The sequence below is a fragment of the Rhinopithecus roxellana genome, chromosome 10 (assembly GCF_007565055.1).
Source record: "Rhinopithecus roxellana isolate Shanxi Qingling chromosome 10, ASM756505v1, whole genome shotgun sequence".
Taxonomy (NCBI): Eukaryota; Metazoa; Chordata; class Mammalia; order Primates; family Cercopithecidae; genus Rhinopithecus; species Rhinopithecus roxellana.
In genome coordinates this window covers 4,754,477-4,780,510 of record NC_044558.1, presented here as the reverse complement: position 1 = coordinate 4,780,510, position 26,034 = coordinate 4,754,477, and the positions used below count along the sequence as shown (strand labels likewise).

The following is a 26,034-nucleotide window of genomic DNA, read 5'->3' as shown; positions in this document are numbered from 1 at the left end:
AAGCGTTCTTTTTTTTTTTCCTGTGTGGTTTTATGAATTAGAGAGAGGAAAATGTATTAATCATACTTTAGAGACAAATTAACTGAGATTCAAAGAGATAAAACAATTTGTCCAAGGTTACAGCTAGTAATGAAAGTGATGAGTAGGGCTTAAATGACAGATTAGTTGGTTATAAATTTTTAAATTGGCAGTTATTTTCTCTTAATGCTTATCATTTTCTGGTGCTTATTGTTGCTGTTGAAAATTTGTAGTCTTTAAAATTGTCATACAAATCTCTCTTTATTTGATTCTTAAAAAGTCTTTTAGAGACTTTTAAGATTTACCTTTGTTTTAGGTGTTCTGCAATTTTACCACAAAGGGTCTAGCTGTATATTTATTTTTCTTTTTCTGCTTAGATGTCAACCTGCTTCCTGAATCTGAAGATTCATGTTTTCGATTTTGGGAGATTTTTAGTCATGTTTCATTTTGTCTTCTCCCTGTTTTTCTCTACACCCCTAATAAAATTGGATGCTTACCTCACAATATTCAAAAGATAGATTAAAGGCCCAAAAAGAAAAAGCAAAATGTTAAAACTCATAGGAGAAAACATATGAGTATTTAGCTATGATACTGGGGATAAGAAACAATATCTCAAGTGAGATATAAGAAGTTTAAACTGTAAAGGAAAAGATTGATATGTCACATCAAAATTTAAGACCTCTGTGAAAATAAAACATAATAAAAAGTAAAACAACAAACCATAGCCTGGGAAAAAATATTTTTTCAAGAATACCTAATAAAAGTTTAATACTTGGGGCCGGGCGTGGTGGCTCACACCTGTCATCCTAGCACTTTGGGAGGCAGAGGCGGGTGGATCATGAGGTCAGGAGTTCGAGACCAGCCTGGTCAACATGGTGAAACCCCGTCTCTACTAAAAATACAAACATTAGCTGGGCATGGTGTTGCACACCTGCAATCCCAGCTACTCGGGGGGCTGAGGCATGAGAATCACTTGAACCCAGGAGGCAGAGGTTGCAGCAAGCCAAGATTGTGCCATGAAACTCCAGCCTGGGTGACAGAGCAACACTCCGTCAAAAAAAAAAAAAGGAAGGAAGGAAGGAAGAAAGGGAAATCCAAATGGCCAACAAACGTGTCATGTTGCTCAACATCACCACTAACCAGAGAAATGCAACATAAAACAGTAACGAGATACTATTTCATACTTCTCAGAATGGTAAGAATTAAAATTTCCAAAAATTTCTGCCCAGTCTGTATGAAGGTATGGAGAAAAAGGAGTGTTCACACACTGCCATTAGAAGGAAAATTTGGTACAACTATGGAGTTAAATTTGGAATTTATTAAGTTTTAAGATGTCAATACTATAAAATCCAGAAACTCTTTTCAGAGATATAAACCATGGAAAAACTGTAACATATGTACGCAGTGATACTTGTACAAGAATGTGGTTGCTGTGGCACAGTATGAAATGACCCAAAAGTGAAAGCAACCTCACTGTCAATAAATAGGAGAATGAATAAATACATAAATTGGACTATAGGCATAGAATTCAGTCTTCAAATATACTGCAGCCAAAATTAATAAAGGAGCTATATGTATATTAGCATGATTAAATCCCAAAAGCATGATATTGGATTCTTAAAAACACAAATGTTGACTGATATGTAGAAGATAAAGCTTTCAGTACAATACTATATACATCTTATGGCTACACTCTATAGACATGCATTACAACTATAAATTAACCTATAAGAATGAATACCAACAAAGTCAAGATAGTGGTTACTGCCAAGGAGAGAGTATGACACATTGAAGACAAAAATACTCCCGATTCTTCTCCTCATCCTGTGTCCATGTTCTTTGCAATGTGACTTTTTAGCACTTCTCATCGAAATGAGGAGCCTATTACTCCCGCTCTTGAGTCTGGGAGGGCTGTGTGAGCAGATTTAATCAACAACAGAATGTGATGGAAGTGATGGTGTGTCGATTCTCTTTTCCAACTCTACTACCACTATGCAAACACGTCTGGGCTAGCCTCATGGAGGAAGACTCGCGGTGAAGAAAAGTCCAGTTGTCCCAGCAGAGGTCATCTGTTCCAGCCTACAGCCAGCCAACCCCCAAACATGTGAGAAAGCCTAGCCCAGATAATCAGAGTGGCCTACTGACCAAAATACAAAAAATACAGACTCAAAAATGAACCCAGGCGAGACCAGAACTGCTGAGGTGACCACCCGTAGAATCATAAAGAATAAATGCTTATTGTTTCAGTGACTAAGTTTTGGAGTGGTTTGTTCCTCAGAAATAGCTGATACAAGGAGAGACTAGAGCTACAGAAGCAAAAGAGAACCTGCATCTGTGATCTTTTATGTGATAAAAAAGAGAGCCCTAAAGCAAATGTGGCAAAATTTTAGGCTGGAACAAATGTTAAGTAGTAGGCACATGGTTATTTGTTATAATTTCTCTAACTTCTTTTTTATTTTTGAAGTATTTCACGATAAAAGGAAATTCAGATAGCAGAGTCAATGTGCTGCACTAGCCAAGACAGCCAAGATGATTTTTTTTTAAAAAAGTATTTATCCTAGTGCCCTTCCCCCATCCCCATCACCACACACATAAAATATACTAAATAGATTAGTGATTTCTGAGTTCTGATTGTCTTCTATCATCCCAGGACATCTCCTCTATACCTTCCTAGCATCTAATCCTCTTGCCTTAGTTGCTCATCTGCAAGACAGCAAACATATGATCAACTTGCTGACAAGAGAGTCATAAGAGTTGAACCAGGAAAGGATTACAGGGGCAAGTTGTTCATTCAGCTGCTATGTGGGTAGGAGACTTTAAATTCCGTAAGTACTTCATACTATTGTTATTTCTAAAATCTAGATTCACTTCATATAAAAATATGATAGTCCTTCCTGCTCTACTCAAATACAGGGTTAGTCACCTACCCTGTGACTTCCTCCTGACATTCTAACTTGCCCTGTCCTTTGTATCTGAAGTTGTTGCCATTGCTGGCACAGGTGGCATTCTGCCCATCTGCCAGGAGGATTTGTGCTTCACCTGTTGAGAATAATGAGGGTTCAGAGGATATTCACTCAGTGCCAGAGAAAGGCGGGGATAAGCAGTCCGCTCTCGAGAGGCTCAACATCTCTCTTGGCCCAGTGTATTGCTAATGTTTCTATTTTGACTTCCATAGCACTCTGTGCATGCTTTTTTCTGCACTGACTGTATACCTCTAGTATATGCTGGCTAGTACTGTGGTTACTGTGTGTTCTCTCACCAACTCAATTGGGTTGTAAGCTTCTTGAGGACACGGTGTTTTAAGTGACTTAGCATCCCTTCTATCTAGTGAAAGGAAGAAAGGGAAGAAGGAGAAAGGTCAGACAGGAAGGAAGAAAGGAAGGAGCAGGAGACAGGAAGGAATGAAGGAAGGAAGGATAATAGCAGCAAATATTTATAGAATGACTATATGCCAGGTAATGTGCACTTCTTATGCAATCCTTCCAACCACTCAATGAGGTAGATACTATTATTAATTTTCCCTAGCTTACAGATGAGGAAACATGCTTAACGGGATTAGGTAATATGCCCAATGTAAGAAGCCACAGTGAATAAACTGAAGAGTCAGCATTTGAATCAGGTTTAACTTTAGAGACTATGCTCCTGATCTCTGATGTTGCTCAGAGTAGAGAGTTTTGAGCACAGATGAGCTGATAATAGGAAATGAGAATTTATTATAAAGAAAGAAAAGGAGAGAAGGCTAGCAAGTGGGGGAGAAAGAGATGCATCAATACATTCTCCTCCTGCAGATGTCACACCTAACGTATGACAGACAGTACAGTTTCTGCTTAATTCCTGAACACCTCTGGAAAGGATCTGTTTGCTTCTTTGGTAATGTGTTCCAGGTTTCATTCTCTGTGCATCAAAGATATCTACGAATAGCTCTTACACTCTCTTGCCAGTGAGAAGACACACTCGACTCTCAGTTCCCAGTAGTTATGTTCGATAAAGTTGCTGTGAACCCTGACTTAGTGAATACTAAATCATTGCTCCCAAGGAAGGTAGAGAGTTAAATTCCTGCAAGGCTCTGACCACAACCTTCTCATCAGCCCATCAATATATAGTCTTGTTTTATGTGTGCTACTGTTGAAAGACACCTTATTTAATACACATCACTGACTCATTATCATTGAACTTTTGTCGAACAGCACTACATTGCATACCTGGACAGAGCTTATCTAGACATGTGCTGTCTTCATCAGGGCCATCACAACCTTCTTGCACGTGGGAACACCAGATAGCACTTGACCACTACGCTTGGACCATTTTGAACAACAAAATGACCAACACAAAGCAATGGAAAAAAAAAAACAAAAAACAACATGGTGCTAATGACCCATGAAAGTGACATTTATTTGCACTATGAAAGCTAAAATAAGGCGGCAGAGCATCACCTTGCTGCATTTAAGCTGGGAACATATGTGTTGGGCGACTCAAACATTTTGGTGCTCTGAACATGTCCACAGATAACCTGAAAGTGCTGCCAAAGGCCCTGCTTTTTATTCTATTGGCCAGTTACAACATCCACATGACTTTGATGGGATGAATCTATTGTCTTTGTAAATGACTGTATGCTTTTGTAAATGTCTAACAATTTTAGAGTTACAAATAAATTTTAGTGAATAGGTGATTTCACAAATATGGTATCTTCAACTAATGAGGATTGACTGTATATAGTATGAAGTTCAGCCAGCCTTAGAATCGGATATACGAGAAAGCCTGATACGTCTTCCATTTGGACATATCCAGAACCGTTTTCCTATAGGAACACAGGAAATGAACCGCAAGACAGACCTGAAGTGTATGGTAATTTTATCAGTGTATCTTTAAATAGGACATTATAAGCACATATTGGTCCTGCAGGCAACCTCAGGAGGTGACTCCTCCTTTCCCCTGCTTTAGCTGAAATTTTGTTTTAGTTATTAGAGATCATCAGGATCACAGACCACAGATCACAGAAAAGCCAAGTCTTCTGTCTTTACAAGTCCCATTGCCTTTGTATAACCTTCTAGAGGCTGAATCTTGCTTGCACTATGCCTTTGTGTATAGAAGAAACTCAGTAAACACTGGCTGTTTACTGAACGAGTCTCAGGGTCAATCTGCTATTTATGTTTTCTTGATCTCTGCTTTCCCTTTGTAACATACTCTCATGTAAATATTTCTGTCCAAGGTTGTGGTTCCCAGCTTGGGGTTCCTGGAATTAGTAATCCTTTAAGATGTTACTGAGCTATTTAAAGAATCTCTCAAAAAATACATTTCACTTGGATGATGTCCCACAGGTTAAGTCAAACACCAAGGCTTTGTTTTTGCAAGTTTGCGTGGGATCACACAATGACAATTCTTGCATTTTATGTGGTAATACTACGCATGAGCATGCACGGTGATCACTGTAGGTGACAATACTATGTACCATTTGCTAATCAGAAGCTTCTCTCCAGATATGCTGTCTTTGATTCAATAAAAAAGATTGCTCAAATAATTTCAATTGTTTATGTTCTCAAAACATTTCAGGCAAAGATGGGATGGATAATGAAAGGTTCTTGAATAGTTAAAGGATGGAAAACCACTCATTTAAAAGGTTCTGACAACGTGGTACTTTTTCCAAATAGGTGGTGTATTCTTCTCGTTTCACATTTATAATGATTTTTACACTTCTATTACTCCTACTGAGCAAATCAGTCCAACTTCATATAAACGGAAAAACTTAAGTTACAGAAAAGCAGCCATTTTCACCTAGAAACTGAAAAGTAGAAAATACAATAAAAGAAACTGGAAAATAGGCCTGAGGCTCCAATCTCTAACTTTGGTGGGTCCTTTCTACAGTTCTGTGAATTTTCCCTTAGAGCTTTTAGAAAAGAAATGTTTCTGTGATTTCATCTTTCTTTTGCAAAACATGCTTTCTTCTTGTGAGAATTAGCCAGGATCCAACTGAAGTGACACAAATGATGGTGTGTCCTGTGCCAATAAGAGATCTGCCAACTCCCAGGCAAGCTCAGTCTCTTCCCGCTGAAATTCTTTCTCATGCATTTCTTCCATTCTGGTCACAGTCATGCTGAGAAACAGCTGGGGCCACACTTCTAGATCAATGGCTTTGCTTGTGTGGTGCTTTGAGAGAGAAATGGGGGAAGGGAGGGGAAACAGCAGCACAGAATGGAGACCTCAGGTTCAGTGTCTCTGCCTGATTCCCAAAGCACACTCTTAAGGCCTTGAGGGCCATTTAGGAATATGTAACTGTTTATACAAATAGAAAACTTCTCACAATCCTCACCAATGTCAATGTTCGTGCTCATCTCCCCATCCTCAGACTCTTGTGGTCAGCTCCTCTCAACTTAGTGGCCATTCACCACTGCCTCCATTCTATTTCTGCTCCTATCTGCGCCTCACTCAGTTGTCCGCTGGTATCCGCAGGAGACTGGTTCCAGACCCCCTGCCAACATCGACATCCCTGGATGCTCCAGTCTCTTATATAAAATGGTGTAGGAATTGCATATAACCTACACACAGCCTCCCATATACTTAATTCGTCTACACATTACTTATACCAAATACAATGTAAATGCCACGTAAACAGATGTTATATTGTATTTTTAAAATTTTTATTGTTGTATTGTCTTTTTTCAGAATATTTTCCATCCACAGTTGAACAGACAGCCACCTGTACCTAGAATGCTGTCTCAGCCTAAGGTACCTTCTTCACATCATTCATGAAGTGCATGAAACCACTCCCGTCCAAGAAGCCCTTTAGAACACTCAGAAAAAGATCCTTATCTCATAATTCTTGGTCCAAATACAAAACTCCAAACTCCTCAATTACTGCATCACTCAAATTCCCACCATTTAAGTGCATATAATTAGCTTTTTAATTATATATTTATTATTAGCTTGGTGTTTGTGTGTTTCCATCAGTGGTAACACCATCAACACGATTTTTCCAATTTTACTACTTCTGTAACACAGTTGCATGTGAAAAACGGACATTCGATAAATTTATCCTGATTTCATATGCCAGATAATACCTTTACACAGCCCTCAGTTAAAGCCACCAGTTTATAAGTAACTTAGTAGAATAGCCTAGAAGTGACAAAGGAAGAGCTGGGCAGCAGCATTCAACAAACATCCGTGAATGAAACTTCGCTCCTCCATTCTGATACCGTGGCTGCACTGATCTACCACCACTCTCCTGGTTTCTCTGTCTTCCCTGCTTTGCATTAGAATCAGTCTCAGTGGTAACAGTGGTGCCTGAAAGACAATTTCTCCAAGAGAACTGTATAGGCTCTAAGGGCGAAACACCTGCCTTCTTGGCAGAATCGCTAGGCTCCCTGACACACAATTTGGAGAATTTGTGTCTGATGGACATACTGCTGGAGTGGGTGTTCTCCTTAGGGCTGTCTTTAGTGTTGTTACTTGGACACACCTTTTCCTTGAGTAGAAAATTAAGACACATTCTGTTACAGGAAAGCACTCTGCTCGCTAACAGAGTCTCTATAATAGTTGTTACATTGAGGCATATTAATGAAGAGCGTTTTGTTTCTTGTCATCAAGACATGCCATCTTATGACACCAAATGCCCTCCATTTCATTCTTGTGGCCAGTTACAATATCCACACAACTTGGAATTGATAAAACTATTGCTTTTCTAAACACTTGTGTGCTTTTGCAAATGCCTTTGTTTAATGGAGTTGCTACTCATGGAAAATGTTATAGATGGGACAAATATATGACATGCAGCACCTGAGAAAGTAGTGCTATAAGGAAAAACAACGGAAAAGGAGGGGACATAGAGAAGAGGCAGAAATGGGGATACATTTATCTGCAAAGAAATGCAAGAGGTAGAAGAGTGGTTGAGCAAGCTGAGAACACAGGGAGGACAGAAATATAAAAATGGTCTTCCTTCACTGATTGTCACAATGTTGATGAGCACTAAAATACTGCCAGGGGCTGGTTTAATCTTGACATCAAGCTTGCAAAAAAGAACACTATTTCTCAGTCCATGAAATGTTATCAACATGCAAATGCAAGGTCACAGAGGGAGGATGAGAGAGACAGAAAAAATCCGAAACGCCTTCTGACTCTAACTTGTACATCCTTAGAAGGAGTAGATTAAAAGGAGGGTTCTGAACAGGAGAGTTTAGAAGAATAAGCGCATTTGTCTCATACATTTGTGTTTCTATAAAAAGATTTTCACAGGAAATTTGTACTTGCAATGTATATTTCAGTGCTTTTAAATTTTGTTTTGGCAAATAAAGTAAAAGGAAGATTTTATCTGCATGTTTAATTAAGGCTTGCACCTGATATGAGTCAAGCCTTCTGAAAAAGTCAAATGCCTCCATGTAAATATAATCAAGCTTCCTTTTGCAAGTACCCATGTGTGATAAATACAAAGTTTTAGATTACTAATATTCACAGGTAACATGGAGAAGAAACAAAAAGAGAAATTCATAAAGAAACTTTAAGTGTTTAAGTTAGGAGTTGATCACTAGTTTGTGCAGTATATAAATTTTTGGAATGGTTTCACAGACATGTATCTTGATTTGTGGATTCAGTTGCAGGTTCTCTTTCTGGGCATCTTTTGCTTGACAGATTCCCAGCATAGCACAAGTTCCTGGAGAGTTTAACAATCCTTTTCTGCCAGCATGTCAATCTATAAGGGTTTAGTGCTTGGATGTCAGAGTGAGTGTTGATGATACTCGGAAAATCTGGGGAAGCATGTTACTAAGTTGATAAAACATTTCTTCAGAAATACTCTGTAAGAGGAAAAAAATAATAATTGCACTTGTCAAATCATCGATTTTTAAAATAATTTTAGAAGTATTTTAAAATATGGACCTAGTTCTACTAGGAATATGAGTGCAATATGTGAAAATTATCTTTCATGACTGATATAACTGCATGGCTATGGACAAGGGCTGGTTTTCTGGCTCCATCTTCTGAGCACTTATGTCCTTTCTGTCAAATAATAAGTTTGAGTAATAGAAAAACCTCTAGGTAACACTAGTGTAATCAGTAATATAAAACCACTGATGTTGCTAAGTTCTTCACAGAATACAGAATCATTATCTAATAATGTCCTTATTGAAGAACCCTTTATAATCTATATAATACAAATGTGGAGAAAAACAAAGGAATGATGAGTCAGGTTTTGTTTAGGGGGAATGAGGAGTCAGGTTTTGTTTAGGGGGAATGAGGAGTCAGGTTTTGTTTAGGGTTAAACAACAAACCCCTGGAGTGGCACAGGCTGATATCTTTGACAACACACTAAGTGCCTTTATCACATCCAAATACTTCTCTCCTGAAAACACAGAAAGCGATTTGCATTTTATGTTGTATTTAGGATTTTAGGGCAGGGTGCCTAGCTCTATCTGTGAGAAATCTAATAAAAGAGATTAAATTGGGGTGAGATCTATTCAGATAACATACCTGTGGTACTAGAAACTGCACTGTCCTAGAAATTCCTCCATCCCATGAAGCCATTTCCATCATGAAACCTAAAATAGAAAAACAGATGTTGCTGCATTACAAGTTCTGGCCTTCAAACCTACCCGTCGCTTACTGAAATTAACTGAATTTTCATTGTGGGGCTTCATGGCTTGACTTTTTAGGGAGCCATTTGCCTGTAGGATAGGCTACGCCTAAAGGACAAACAAATGTTTGCAATCCCTAATTCTTCGTGCCAGAGAGGCTGAACAGTTTCGTCAACATGCTCTTATTTATGATTTCTCAAATCCAATTGAGTCTCCATACAGTGAAGCCAAGACAGCTTACTAAAAGTTAATAAATATGTGGCTCTAGTTTTTTCTTTTTAAGAGAATAAAGGTAATAGCAAGCTAGCAGCAGAACAAAGTCTAATTAATATCCAAATAGCCTTGTATTTCAAAGGGGCTGGAGACTTATTTTGTGACTAGAAAAATAAAACTAAAAAAGCCTATTACGAAATATTTACTTGCTAAACTATCTAACTGAAGCAATAGCTGACAGGGGCATCTTTCACTTCTTTCTTCTGGGTTGCTCTACTTTCCATATTTGGGAGGAAATACAGGTGGTGGTTGTCAGAGAGAAGATCACACTCACCTTTGACACACTTGAATACAAGTTCTGCTCTCCTTAAGCACCAGGGTATAGTCATTTCCTAAAAACAGAAACAAAACATATGTTTTTAATAGAACTTTTTATAAAAAATAAAGTCAGATCTTTATTTATCTATAATGTTGACCATCCACGTTGTGAACAGATTTAGGCAACTGTTTGCTAATCCCAACTGGATTTCCTCTAGTTTTTAGGCATGCAGATTCTTCCGGCTGTAAGACTATACTTGTGGAATACAAACTAATTTAGTTAGCCCCATAAATACGATTAAAAAAAAAATCCTTAATTTTTCTGGATAATTCTAAAGACAAATATAAATGACATAGGAACTCTACCTACTAACCTCAATGTTAGCATGAATAATTATATTACATTATATATTTGCGTAAGCAGTAAAATGTTTTTACTGTATAATATATTATTACAAATGAGTGGAAATAAACAAATGCCCCATCCCAGCCACCTAACAAAACAAATGCATTCATTTTTCTACGTTCCTTTCTAATCTTCAGTCAAATATGGATATAAGTGTCACTGCCAGTCTATAACCAAAACATTGGTAATTTTCCATAGTATGATTAGCATGTATACCATTTAAAAATCTATTCCTCTTCACAAACACCAGAATTGTTTTTCCCTAAGTCTTCATAATTATAACTATAAAACATGTAGATGATTTCATTATTGTGATTATCAAACTTTGTGGGTCTCAGGATCTTTTGCACTCTTAAATATTAGCCTGGTGCAACGGTGCACATCTGTAGTCCCAGCCACTTGGGAGGTTGAAGCAGGAGGAACGCTTGAGCCCAAGGGTTCAAGTCCACCTGGGCAACATAGTGAGACCCCCGCTCTAAAAAATTTTTTTTTAAATTACTGAGGACTCCAAAGAGTTTTTCTTTATGTAGATTATATCTCTTGATATTTATTGCATTAGGAATTAAAACTAAGAAAACATGAATTTAAAAACAATAAACCCATTCATGTTAATATAAACAACATTTTAATGAAAAATAACTATTTTCCAAAACAAAAATTCAATAAGTGTAATAATGTTTTAAACTTCTGCAAATCTCATTAAAGCCTAGCCTATCAGAAGACATCTGAATTCTTATATCTGTCTCTGCATTCAATCTGTTATATTATCACACAGCACGTAGCTTCTGAAAAACTCACTGGACACATGTGCGAGAATAAGAATAAAAAAGGCAAATGATGTCTTCCTTACCAACTACTCAGTCTTTCATCTTTTGTAAGCAGGCTTCCACCCCATCACTCAACTGGAAATTCTTTATGTCAGATCATCAATGATTATTAATTACCAAACCTTTCTCAGTCTTCTTCTAGTTAATTGCTGTTTACTTATTGCTGTAATTCACATACCTTGTGACCACTCCTTTTCTTCATGACATTTTCCCCGCCTCTGCCCCAGGGCTGATGATCAAATTATTCCAGTTCTTCACCGGTCTCTGAAGGTCTTTGTGACCTCATGGCTAGTTACCGCTATGGCTTCCTATCTAGTGTCCTGAATTCTAGCGTTTCCCCTCTAAACCACTAATTCTGGCTATTTGAAGTACATTTCTGATCATATTATACTCCTGTTTTAAGAACTTACAATTGCTTCCTACTGTCTCACACATAATATGTAAGCCTTTCTTTTACTATTTAAGGCTACATACCTTAAAGCCAAAGCTACTTTAAGCTTCTGTGACTTTTAAATTTTTAAAAATGAAGGTTGCAGTCAAGTATATCTGCTCACATTTGCCTAAACATGGTCTGCAGTGCCTGTCACCCACCTCCCTCCATTCTTCCTCAATCTGTTTCTTCTACCCACAATGCCCTTCTCAGTAATTCCATCTACTGAACCTGATCTTCATTCTTCAATGTTCAGCTTAATTGCCATCTCCTCCATACAGTATTTCTTGTTTTCCCAGCTACAAATATGTCTCCGTTTTCTGAACTCCCAAAGTACTTTACTGTTCTTTTATCTCAATGCTCAGATTTTTATCCTGTCGTTTTTGGGAAGAAGGGCAGAGGAACAGGCAGAAGGATGGGATTTATTCTTTCTCTTCTTTATTAAGTTGCGTGCTCTCTGAAGGTAGAAGCCACTTTTTATTCACCTTTATTACCTTTATAATGCCTTCTATAATACTGAGCAATACACATGCTCAAAAACATAGGTTGAGTGAATTAGCTTTTATCCATGGACATTTAAAAAGAATGTAACTTTCTCTGAGGCCAGAAATAGGGTTTAATAGGAAGCTACTTTTAAACTTGTGTCCAAGACACTTGGTTTTAAGATTGATTAACAAAAGAGGTGTAGTTTTTTGGTTGGCTAAAAAGTAAAGAATCCTCTTGGGTTAGGTCCTGGAAGCTTCTAAAAATTCACTAGAATTTTCTGATATTCAAGTTTAAGTTATAACACTTTGCCTTGAAAGTTCACAGAAAGAAGAGTATTTCCTTGTAACTGCAAAGTCTGCTGCAAAAGAGCTACAGTGGTCTTATGGAGTACGCACATGCATGGAGGGACAAGTGTTTGGTTTTTTTGTCTTCCTCCTGGTGAAAAGATGATGTACAGAGAGAACAAGGTCACAATGTCTACAGTTGGCTGGGCGCAGTGGCTCACACCTGTAATCCCAGCACTCTGGGAGGCCAAGGCAGGTGGATCATCTGAGGTTAGGAGTTTGAGACCAGCCTGGCCAACATTAGCTGGGCGTGGTGGCGCATGCCTGTAATCTCAGCTACTTAGGAGGCTGAGGCAGGAGAATTGCTTGAACCTGTAAGGCGGAGGTTGCAGTGAGCCGAGATCATGCCACTGTACTCCAGCCTGGGTGACAGAGCAAGACTCCATCTTAACTAAATAAATAAATAAATGTATGTATGTCTGCAGCTACAGAGCAATGCTGATGGCTCTGAAAACTATAATAATAATGTCTTATGTTTACATGAAACCTTACAATACACATAATCTCACAAAAATAACCTTTATAAATTAAAAAAAAAAAAAGATGCTCAGAGAAGTAAGTGAATTGCTCAAGGTTATGTGACAGCCTGAGGCTTGAATTTTCATTCTCTTAATAGCATCTTTTGATGACCTAAAGTTTTGAATTTTAAAATACAATTTATTACATTCTTCTTTTATGGCTTATGCCTTTGTGGCCTAACAAATTTTAACCGGCTTAACCTGACGTCATCAGGATTTTATTTTACGTTTTCCTCTAGAAGCTTTATAATATCAGCTCTTTTGTTGAGGTATGATCCATTTTAAATTAATTTTTATATATGATATAATGTAAGGGTTAAGACTGTTTTCTATATGAATATCCAGTTGTTTCAGCAACACTGAAAAGATTATCCTTTCTCCCACTGCATTGCCTTGGCATCTTTGCTGGAAATCAAATGATCATATATGTATGGATTTATGTCTGGATGCTTTATTCTGTTTTCTGATCCACAGTCTATTCTTTTGCCAATATCACATTGCATTGATTACTGTAACTTTATAGCAAGTTTTGAAATTAGTGTAAGTTCTTTAACTTTGTTCTTTTTCAAAATTGTTTTGGCTGTTTCAGGTCCTGTGCATTTCCATATACCTTTTAGAATTAGCTTGTCAAAATCTCAAAATTACCTTATAAGAATTCCAATTGGGATTTAAATCTATAGATCAATTTTAGAACTATTATCTTGACAATATTGAGTCTTCCAATCCATGAACACAGTATATATTTCCATTTATTTAGGTCTTTTAAAATTTCTCTCAGCATGTTTTATAGTTGCCAGGTCACTTTTCATAACATCTTTTTACTTGAAGGCATTTTAAGCTTGTTTTCAAGCTTTTCAGTTCTTTAAACACAGTAATCAACTACTGTATGGTCTGTGTTTTTTAATTCCAGTGCTAAAAGTCTTTGTGCATCTGTTTCTATGTTTGGTTGTTTCTGCTGATTCTCATTCACGGTATCTAATTTCATTAAGGATCTACTTATTCACTTATGTTAAACATTTTATTCAAGAACCCATATGTAGGAATAAATACTATTGTATAACTGAGTATTTGTATCATCTTAAAATATTACTCTAAAACCAATCATTTTTTGAAATACTATGATAGTAATCAGAATCAAGGAATTAGTACTATTTACACTGGTTTAATGAAGCACTCATTTTTACATATAAACAAGCATTTTCTGACAGTAACTTGTCTTATAATCTAGAATTTGCTGACATCTATCATTAGCCTTGAATTATTTCAGGCTAAGGTCACGTCTAAACACTACTAGGACAACTAATGTGAACTCTAAGCATAGAGCTTATTGAAGGGCTAGTTTGGAACACCAACAAATAGAATACATATTATTCCAATGCATTAAAATCAGGATACTAATGGTAATAATGAAAGATTGTAACACAAATTAAAACAGGGATGGGTTAAATGGTATGACCAAAAGTAGGCAGGGGAAAAGTAATCAAGTTCATTGTCCTACTTGTCCAAAGATCATCACATTTTCCTCATTAATACCCTGCTTTCTTGCTTTTTGTATATGTGGGGTTAATAGCATGGTCTAGAACAAGTATTTGTGATACAAATTAAGAACTTCACACTTTTCAGAATGGTGTGAATTAATGACAAAGTTTCATCAATGCGATTTAGAGAATATACCAAAATACCAACTTGTGACAGGACCCCAGCAAATCTTTGAAGTGACGGACATATTTTAAAAATAAATTTAATTCTCAGATGATATAAACTTCATATTCAGTATACTTGAACTTAATGACACTTAGCAGCATATGACTCTAAGAGGAAACTAGACAGCTACCTGTATATGCATGTGCACGCGCACACACACTCAATCCCCCCCAACACACGTCTAAGTTGTTTTCAATCTTCCAGGTCCCCCCATAGAGACTCCACCGTAAGTTTAAGATAGATGCTTGCAAGAGTTTTTTAATCCTGTCATTTTGTCTCTGACTAAAACCAGCACCAAAAAGAATGGTTTTGGGTACTTAGAAAAGGTAAACTGTAAGCTTTAGAATTCAATAAGGTCATGACAAGAATGACTTATTGAATGTCATCATGAGTTGTGGTCAGCAGTTTCACAAGGAGCTCACTTCTGGAAACAAATCTTAGTATATATGATATAGTAGATGGTATAGACAACATAGTGGGCCAGGTAACAGTACAGAAAGTTTTTGATCGTAAGTTCTAAATAACGGAAAAGTGACTAAATCATAGTGACATGCCTGTGAGAATGTACTGTTAAAGAAATCCAATGGAGCTGGAAGGCTCATGTGAAACATTACAGACTTGCCACAAATTGGGCCCTACAGTCACACTCCAGATGACAAGTGCACAGAAGAGATTCTACACCTACGAACATGAACTTAAAATCTCAGTTCTGACTACAACTGAGACAACGCCTTCTGTCTAAAGCTCACGGTTACTCAACTTGAATCCTCTCATTAGGGTAAGGCTGAACTGCAGAGTTAGCCAGTATGTTCTTTTAAGTCTTCACTGTATGTCTTGGAATTTAGATATAAGAATTATCATTTGTGTTTATGCACCAATGGGGAATATTCCACGATTATTCTTTACTTCTCAAGTATGTGCCTCTGAGGTACTTGAAACATCTGTGTTAACAAGTTTCACAACCCTTATCAGAAGATGAGAAATAGTTTGGCTTTATTCAATATAACAACATAGGTATAACTACTTTGAAAAACTATTTGGCATATCTAACAAAGTTACACATAAACATACCCTGAGACCTAACAATTCTATCCCTAAGTATATTCTCAACAGTAGTGTCAAAAGATGTCTATTGGAATGTTCATAGCAATACTACTCATAATAATAAAAATCTGGAAAAACTACCCAATTGTCCATAAATAGAATGTATAAATAACTGTGGTCTAGTCACACAATGAAATAATAAAAAACAACAACAATGAACAATCTATAACCATGCACAATATTATGGATAGATCTCACAAACATAATACTGAATGAAAGAAGCCAGATATAAGATAAACAGCAAAAGCAAGCCCAACTAATCCATAATTTTTGGGATGAAAACAGTGGCTACCCTTGAGGAGGGAGTGTGGTTTAAGTGACTGAAAGGGAAGTGGCTGCTGGGGTGCTGGTCATGTTCTGTTTCATCATCTGCATATTTGTTATATATGGGTATTCAGTCTATGAAGAGTTGAGCTGTATACCTATGTGTACCTTTCTATATGTGTGTTATACTCCAATATAAAAGTTAAAAACAACAAAATCTTCATTAGTAACAATAGTTACAAAACTAAACAATTTGGTAAGCCCCAAATTATTCAACAACAGCAAAAATAAAAGGAAGTTGAGAATTCAATATTCTTGCTTTGTAGTTTCATTCCATAAGACTGACTCTAGTAAGACAGTATCTTGAGATCACAAAGATCTATTGAGATAAAACGGATAATATGTCTTTCTTCTTGCTGATAGGTTATTTTTCCTTTATCCTTTTTAAACTGCAATTAATTTCTATAGCTCTTTTATCTGACATAGGACATGGGCTATTTCAGTCATCTTCATTTTCTTGCACACACTAAAATATGGTAACTGGGTGTCTAACAACTCTGTTAGAAGAGGAAAATGACGCCTGAAAATGCTTTGGGATCCTTGCACCAAAGCAAAAACAAATATTACCTCTATATCCTGTCTAGTGTCTGAGTTTATAAACTTCTTGACCTGAATGGATGTTTAAATACAACAAATGGGAGAATCATAGCTCAATATACTTTTGTGAATTAAAGTGGACACTTTGGAAACAAACTTAATGTTCTGCAGCTGGCCTTCCCAATTTAAAACATGTAACTTTTGTAACATTGTGGGAGAGGGAATGCTAGTAGTATCAGATGTCTGGAAGTAAATCTGAACTTAGTGACTTTTGGAAACACTGTTTTTGAGGTTGTTTCCCACCTACATAAAACCATTTTTATAAACTGGTTAACCAGGAGTCCAGCTGCAGGAATGTTTGGATGAATTCCTTGTGGTAGGAATTCATCATAAACTTTGTTACTCCCAAAGACCCTTTTATAGATAAACTAGTTAGTGATGATGATTTAACAATAGCTAAAAATTCCTGATGGAACAAAAACTTCATAAAGCTACGGTGGGGAAAAAAAATGTTTGTCCATCTCTCTTGATACCATATTAGGTATGACTGAGGCTACAGAAGTGAATGGAATGAGAAATTAGTAAGTCTGATGAAGCTTTCATAGGACAGTGCCAGGATTCTCCTAATCAAAACAACAAAGTGCCTGGTAAAAATATACCAGCATAGATTATAAATGGGAAGTCATTTAAAATCACCCTGTCTCGGAAGGACAAGAATTATTTTTTTGTGTTTATATAGAAGCAGACCCCAACCTTTCTGGCACCAGGAACCAGTTTCACAGAAGACAATTTTTCCACAGACTGGAGTTGGGGGTGAGGGTAGGGATAGCAGGGATGGTTTCAGGATGAAATTGATCCACCTCAGATCATCAGGCATTAGATTCTCACAAGGAGCACGCAACCTAGCTCCCTCGCACACACAGTTCACAATAGGGTTCACGTTCCTATGACAATCTAATGTGGCTGCTGATCTGACAGGAGGCAGAGGTCAGGCAGTAATGCTCGCCCTTTGATGCTCACCTCCTGCTGTGTGGCAGGTTCTTGGCCTGGCGGTTTGGGACCCCTGTTATACAGGATCCGAAATTTAAAATGAGGCCCCTGTAATATAATGAGTCTAAGTGGGGACTTAGTCTAAAAAGTAAAACATAAAATCTTTTACACTGTCCTTTACAACGTATCATTTTTCTTTTGGTAAACAACTATACATAATCAATAATCAAACTTCCTTCCTGACAATCACCATCTCCATTTCCTAGTCAGCAATTTTTTTAAGAGATAGTTTCACCATGTTGCTCAGGCTGGTCTTGAACTCTGGGCTAAAACAGTCTTCCTGCCTCAGTCCTGGGAGTAGCTGGGACTACAGGGGCCAATTTTGCTTTTTAATAAATGCCTCCTCAAAACAAGCAGGCATAGAGTTGCTGATAGGAGTCCTTCATCACCAAGTTGAACACTGGCTCTCCTATGACTTGTCTGGACCTCTTTGGTTTGAGGCTCATTTGTTTCTCCAGACTACGTAAAGTTGAATTTTAGTCTTTGTATTATTTCTACAATGTATGCCTTCTAACCAGTTTCTATGTGGGTGAAAGAAGAAAGAGGAAAACCAGTCATGGGAAGAGACTGTTAAAAATTAAATTATAGTACACAACAAAATGGAAGAACGATTATGCTACATCTTAATTGCAGAACTGTATTATCTAAAAAGAACCCTTGAGAAAAATGTTAAACGAAGGCTGGTTTCTTCCTGTCATCTAGCATCTCTTTCCATTACCTATTCATGCATACTCAGAAAATGCAAACTAATTTTCATGGCAGCCTAAGCCAAATATATACGTGTATGTAAATCTAACACTACTTAAGGCAAAAAAGAAGAAAGAGGGGTAAGAAGAGGGGGAAGGGGAGAGGGAAGACAGGGAAGAGGAGGGAAAAAAAGGAGGAGAAAGGTGTAGGGGCACATACCTTATCCAAAGCTAAATATTATTTTGATTTTCTAGTCTATTTACTATAGTACAATGCTATAGTTCTACGAACATAAATGATTAAGGATTACTCACCATTTTGTATTATATTTCACTCAATTCTACTAACCAGATAGGAGATGCAAAAATCCATTAGTTTAAAAAAATGTAAAGTGGATTATTATACAATATTGAGGGTTAAATCAATATTATAATTATGTTAATCATAAAATTCCAGGATTTTTCTATCTGCTTACCTCTGACATATCATGTACCAGCAAGAGAGGAATGCTTATTGTTGTGATGTCATGGGTACAGCAAACTTTGAGTATATTTCGGAGTCCCATAATGGCAGGATCACGAGCAGTGATGTTTCCCGATTTCACATGGTCATCCACACAAAGATGGAAAGCAACATGGATTTCTGAGAGATTCGAATGCCGTGTAATATAAAATTCCCCTGTGAACAAGAAACACAATTATGATTATCAAATGCCTAAGTCACATTCATCAATGGGCTTTATAAATAAGGGCAATTGGCAATCAATGTGCTGAACCAGTGGGGTCTATCACGAACATTTACCGGATTCAGGAAGCAACTGTGATTACTGCTCCTTAATTCTCAGAGAGGGTAATGAAAATAAGAGACAATAGCCAATTATGCAATAGGTTCACAAATTGGTATGAAGTGACCACCAAGCAGTAAATAAGTGCTCATCTTTATTTTGATGTAAATGCCTAAAATGTCAAATTAATTAATTAATTAATGTATTTTGAGATGGAGTCTTACTCTGTCACCAGGCTGGAGTGCAGTGGCACAATCTCAGCTCACTGCAACCTCCGACTCCCTGGTTCAAGCAATTCTCCTGCCTCAGCCTCTTGAGTAGCTAGGATTACAGGCACGTGCCATCACGCCCAGCTAACTTTTGTATTTTTTTGTAGAGATGGGGTTTTACCATGTTGTCCACGATGGTCTCCATCTCCTGACCTCATGATCTGCCTGCCTCAGCCTCCCAAAGTGCTGGGATTACAGGCGTGGGCCACCACGCCTGGCCTAAAATGTCAAATTTAACATGTAAAAAAGGTTACTTGTTGTGTCTATGCCCTAAATCTGCTCTTCCTCATCTCAACTTACGAGACCAATCTGTCCAGTTAGTTGCCCAGGACAGAAAGATAGGTGTCCCTAATTCCTGTGCTTTCCCTCAATGCCTATCACTTCATCCACAATCCAATCTACCACCAACTATTTTCAGTTCTATCTCCAGAAGAGCCCACATCTGAGTATTCCACTTTTATTGGTGTCACCCCAGTTCATGCTACTGTAATTTCTCACCTAGGTTTTTGTAATATTCTCTTAATTGATCTCCTTACTCCCTGCTTATCCACCTACAAACCAATTCTTCATGTAGCTGTGATTTAAATATATATCATATCGCTCCCCTACTTAAAATCCATGGTCTAGAACAATGGTCCCCCATGGACGGGCACCGTCCATCACCTGGTAGGAACTGGGCTGCACAGCAGGAGGTGAGCGCCAGCAAGGGAGTGAAGCTTCATCTGTATTTACAGCCGCTCCTCACTGCTCACATTACGGCCTGAGCTCCACCTCCTGTCAGATCCGCAGCGGCATTAGATCCTCACAGGAGCGTGAACCCTACTGTGAACTGCGCATGTGAGGGATCTACGTTACGTGCTCCTTATGAGATTCTAATGCCTGATGATCTGTCACTGTCTCCCATCACCCTCCGATGGGATCATCCAGTTGCAAGAAAACAAGCTCAGGGCTCCCACGGATTCTACATTACAGTGACTTGTGTGATTATTTCATTATATACTGCAATGTAATAATAATAGAAATAAAGTACACAATAAATGTAATGCACTTCAATCATCCTCAAACCTCCCCAACCCCCGGTCTGTGGAAAAACTCTTCCATGAAACCGGTCCCCGGTGCTGGTGCCAAAAAAGCTGGGGACCACTAGTCTAGCAGGCCAAGATGACTTGGACCCTGCCTCTCTCTCCAGTATCTTCTTGTCTCACTGCTTCGTCACTCCAGTTACACAAGCTTTTGTTCCGTTCTTCAAACATGCAGAGCTTGTTCCTAATTCAGGGCTGCTGCCTGGAGAGCTTTTCTCCAAGATTCTCACAGGGCTGACTTCTTTTCAGCAATCACATCTCAGGTCACAAGTCACCTCCTCAGAAAGGCCTTCCTTAACTATCCTATCTACTAGTGGTCTCCTCCACCCTTTACTCTTTCACCTTATTCAGTTTTATCTTCTTCTTAGCACTGAAATTATTTTGTGTACATATTATTTTAAAGAGACCACTGTGTACGTGCCATAATTATAGGGATTTTGTTTATCTTCTTCAGTGTTCTATCTTTAGCAAGTAGAACAGCACCTGGCACGTAGAAGATACTCAATAATTATTTGTTGAATGAATATTTTAGGCTGAACGCTGGAGCAGTCTTTCTCAAACATTAAAATCCATGCTTCCTACCATCACTCTTTTTTCTGTGAAGCCCCCACAAGCCAAGAAAAATCTCATCAGCTTGTATTTTCTGTAGTTCCTATCAATATAAAGAAATAAAATAGAAAACATAGAAAGGATATGTTCTTACCAATACATACACCTCACTGGAAATTCCGGTAAGTCCTTCTAGGAAAGGTCTGCATATCTCTACTCTCACACTCTTAACCTGTGCCCTCACAAATTCTGCTCACCCTTGCAGCAACGTCATTATCTTAGGATCTACTTAGAAACATAGAGTACACTTAAAATACTTAATATACTTTAGCCCAATGGTTAACATTTCTAGTTACCAGTGTGCATCAGCTGTATCCACAGATGCCTCTGACAGGTCCCAGGCAAAGGTCTTTTATTTTTTAACTTGAACAAGATAAAGGAATTAGATAAACAGAGAAGGAAATTAAAGAAAGGACAGCAACAGATATATCACAATAAACTGGATAAAGAGAAAGTAAAAAAGAAAATTGGTGAGGAATAGTTATAATTTTCTAGGAAGGCAACAAAAGACACAGACTGCTTATCAGAAACTCAGTGGACTATGTGATAAGACAATATCCTTCTGGCCCAGTACAGTGTATTACCTTCTAAACTGCTACTGATTATTCACAGGATGGAAGTCATAGCTTGAGATATGGGCCATGATCCAGGAGTGTGGCAGGATGACTTAGTGAACAAGTCAGGTGTTCCTAATCCCCAAATTGGCACTGCTTTCTTTGACCTTAAATGACTTGTTTCTTGGCCTAATTTTACCCATTAATAAAATGGGGGCCATGGGGCTGGCAGTAGTAATCAAATTAATATGCTATAGTAGAAAAAGGACTAGATTGGATGTTAAGATCTGAATTCTAGCACATTGGCTGAGTGATCTTGGGCAAATCAATTCAACTTATCGATCCTCTGTTACTTAGTGTATGAGATGGGGAAAATAATGCTGATTGCTTTCCTTACAAGGTTATGAGAATTAGATGATATAAACTGTAAATATTTAGATCATTATTAAGTAAATTATGACTGGCTTACAAGTATATAAATAAAACTGTTTTTCTTTGCAATTTAAAAATTAAAATGTTTTGATTTAGATTTTTTTCATCTCCTGTAAACATCCTGGTTGTGTAGGTATACTTTAACTAAATGGAAATTAATATGCTATTATCTCTAACTGAATACTTTAATATTCCTTTTCTGACTCAGACTTATGATATATCCTCCTGATTTGGTTGTAACACAGAGACAAAGTATACAAATAAGACAGTCCTTGTTACGTTCTGTGATACAAACACTACTAAGGGTCATCAGAGTGAATTCAATCAGAAAGAGGACTGAGAGACTGAATTGCCAGTTGTTAAACAACCTATAGGCTTTTTCCAGAAAAGACTAAGGAAGGAAATACATACAGCAACAAACAGTTATGTTTTAAAAAAACCAGACATTGGTTCTTCCAGAGTAGAAATAAGATTGGCACATTTTAAGAAAGCCACAAAATATGGATAAGTTGTGGATCCATGAAGAGAAATACAATAGATCCTTCATTGAAGGTATTTTTAAACGAAGAGGAGGATGGTTTCCTGTTCCACACAGTGGAGGAAACAACATGTGGTGATTCTAACATTATCCACTAAGGTGGGATAACTGAAGGTGGAAGGAAATTTCGAGGCTGATGACCATAGGCTAACAGACAGGGCCCGACAAGATGAATACCAGAAATGGGTATAATACTTGCTTAGATTAAATGTAATGTGTTCCAACTGAGTGACAGTGGTTTATATACATATACATATATATATATACATATACATATGTAATGTGACCTACATGTCAAAGATCTGGGGAAGAAAATGTGAGAAAATTACCTTAAAGGAGAATAAAAACCCATCAAGAGATGGCTATTTCTGAAACTGTAAAATATACCACTTACTTAAAAAATTGTATAAAGTGGCCAGGCGCGGTGGCTCAAGCCTGTAATCCCACCACTTTGGGAGGCCGAGGTGGGCGGATCACGAGGTCAGGAGATCGAGACCATCCTGGCTAACACGGTGAAACCCCGTCTCTACTAAGAAAATAAAAAAACTAGCCGGGCGAGGCGGCGGGCGCCTGTAGTCCCAGCTACTCGGGAGGCTGAGGCAGGAGAATGGCGTAAACCCGGGAGGCGGAGTTTGCAGTGAGCTGAGATCTGGCCACTGCCCTCCAGCCTGGGTGACAGAGTGAGACTCCTTCTCAAAAAAAAAAAAAAAAAAAAAAAAAAAATTGTATAAAGTATACAAATAGTCCTTGTTATGCTCTGTGATACAAACACTAAGGGTTATCAGAGTGAATTCAATCAGAAACAGGATTGAGAGACTGAATTTTCAGTTGTTAAACAACATATTTAAGAATAATAAAGGAAATAAAATGGAAAACAGAAAAATGTAAGGGGAAATGAAAATAAAATTCTAAATAAGATGACCCATTTTCTTTATATTTAAGTTCAACTGTTTATATCTCTATGTACTATTGTTTATATTTCACTTGATCTTAGCTATAAGGCTGAGAAGTGTATAGTTAATATTTCAGAGTAAAACTTATTTTTTGGTTTATTTCCTAAGAAACTAAGAAATAATGTATAAGAGAAAATTTGCAATAAAAAACAATGATAAAACTTATGCAACTTCTTGAGCAATTTTTCTTTTATGGATTTAGAAAAAAGTGAGTACTAGTATAATATTAATAATTAAGTTTTAGGCCAGGCATGGTGGCTCACGCTTGTACTCCCAGCACTTTGGGAGGCTTAGGCAGGTGGATCACTTGAGGTCAGGAGTTCAAGACCAGCCCAGCCAACATGGTGAAACACCATCTCTACAAAAAACACAAAAAAACTAGCCAGGTGTGGTGGCGTGGGCCTGTAGTCCCAGCTACTCAGGAGGCTGAGGCAGGAGAATCGCTTGAACCTGGGTGGCGGAGGTTGCAGAGAGCTGAGATGGCACCACTGTGCTCCAGCCTGGGCAACAGAGCCTGGCTTCTCTCAAAACAAACAAAAAAATCAAGTTTAACACTGGAAAACATCTGTCAAAGTGTATTATAGAGGTACAAAGTGTTGTTTCAAAGTGATACAATGACATATACTAAAATCATAGATTTAGAACACAAATTCCTATGGTGTGCATTATAAAACATATTTTTGGTATAAGAAAACAGTAATTTAAAATAAAAAAAAAAAATACTTACCAGGTAAAACATTTAAATAGTTCCTCTCAGCATTCTTAGTCTTATCATCATTTCCTCCATTTTGGTTTCCAGAATCTATTCATAAGACAATGCAATATGAAAGAACATAACAACATATGAGAATACGTTACTATGACCACTCCCAAAAGAATCACAGCAACAGCAAAAATTCACTAAGGGCATTTATATGCCAGGCATTCTGCTACACGCTTTACATGGATGATGTCATTTAATTCTTACAAAACCTCTGTAACCACAGCCCTGGCAGGTAGGTCCTACTACTATGTCCATTTTATGTATGAGGAGGTAGAGGCTTGGATGGGTTAACTAACTTAACCAAGCATGCACAGATAAGTGGTGGAGCCAGGTCTTAAATTCACATACTCAGATTCTAAGTCCACATTAGACATGCCAGTATCCTGTTTTTCATCTGGGAGGTTCAGGGCACCAAGTTAACCACATATAAAATAACTTCATTAGGTAGTTGTGGTGTGGCCATCTTTATTTTTTAGAATCTGAGTCACTGTTGTGGATATAACTTGTTCAGGGTTACAAATAAACGGCTAGTGGGACCAGGAATCACTGTATATTCACCCCATTCCTAAAATTTATTTCTTACCTGACGCTATATACAGTTATAACAGATAGGTGAAACTGTTTCAAATGGAACTTTTTATTTCAGATATTTAACAGTTTTTCTTCTTTTTGAAGGCATGCTATTTCTTAGAAGAATAAATGTTGGTAAAATAAACATTATGATTGAACATACATTATTAAAGATCGAATGCAAATTATTTTACATATATATTTTAATAAAAGAGACATCTGAACTTTATAAGAATTCCATCAGAACTCACAAATGCAAACTGAATATTAGCCTTCATATTAGCTGTCTTTAAGAGGTTGCATATTTATTCCAATTAAGAACTATTTTGGAATGGCTTTTAGCATCAGAAAAACACATGAAAACAGACCTTCAAACAAGTAAACAGCAAATATCAAAATATTATAATTTTAAAAGAGATCTGAATAAAAGAAACAATATTTTTATCTAATGACTACTTTGATAAATTGATTTATAACACTGTACTTCGTAAATGCATATATTTTATAAATCAAGAGTCAGAGAGATAGAAGGCTCTGATGCTAGAATCCATATTTAATGAATTATCGTTTGCAATACAGAGCCATGTGATTGATAGGCTTTGAATAAATGTCTAATCGTAGCACAGATGATAAGGAACAATAAAGAAGGACTCTAATCTTGTTCACATGGAGTATGAACAAACAGAATCTCTGTTAAGTAAACAAGAGAGAACAGTAAATAGTCCATTTCCCTTTCCATATTTTCATGGCAATGCCTTGTTTAGTAATAGCAAGAAGATGGCCAGTTTTATTTTTTGAAAACGTATATAAAATGTGCATAAACATTTTTGGCTTTTTATCACGGACCACAGAAATACAAAGATGTTAATATAACAACCATAGTAAGAAAAACAATGGAATGTCTTAAAGAATTGAATATCAGGATGTAAACGTGCAGAACAAATACGTAGGTGT

General features: G+C 37.3%; 1 protein-coding gene across 2 annotated transcripts in view; it reads right to left on the bottom strand.

Moving 5' to 3' along the window:
- Positions 1–6,634: 6,634 nt before the first annotated feature.
- Positions 6,635–26,034, bottom strand: part of C10H12orf4 (chromosome 10 C12orf4 homolog) — a 44,534-nt gene continuing 25,134 nt past the window's right edge. For both annotated transcript variants that reach the window (XM_010359150.2, XM_030939280.1), the window contains 5 exons: positions 24,475–24,549; positions 19,002–19,204; positions 10,126–10,183; positions 9,475–9,542; positions 6,635–8,801 (listed from right to left, as the gene is read on the bottom strand). In XM_010359150.2, the coding sequence (XP_010357452.1) occupies positions 8,709–8,801; positions 9,475–9,542; positions 10,126–10,183; positions 19,002–19,204; positions 24,475–24,549 (497 nt within the window). In that variant the 3' untranslated portion in view covers positions 6,635–8,708. The remainder of the gene's footprint in view (positions 8,802–9,474; positions 9,543–10,125; positions 10,184–19,001; positions 19,205–24,474; positions 24,550–26,034) is intronic.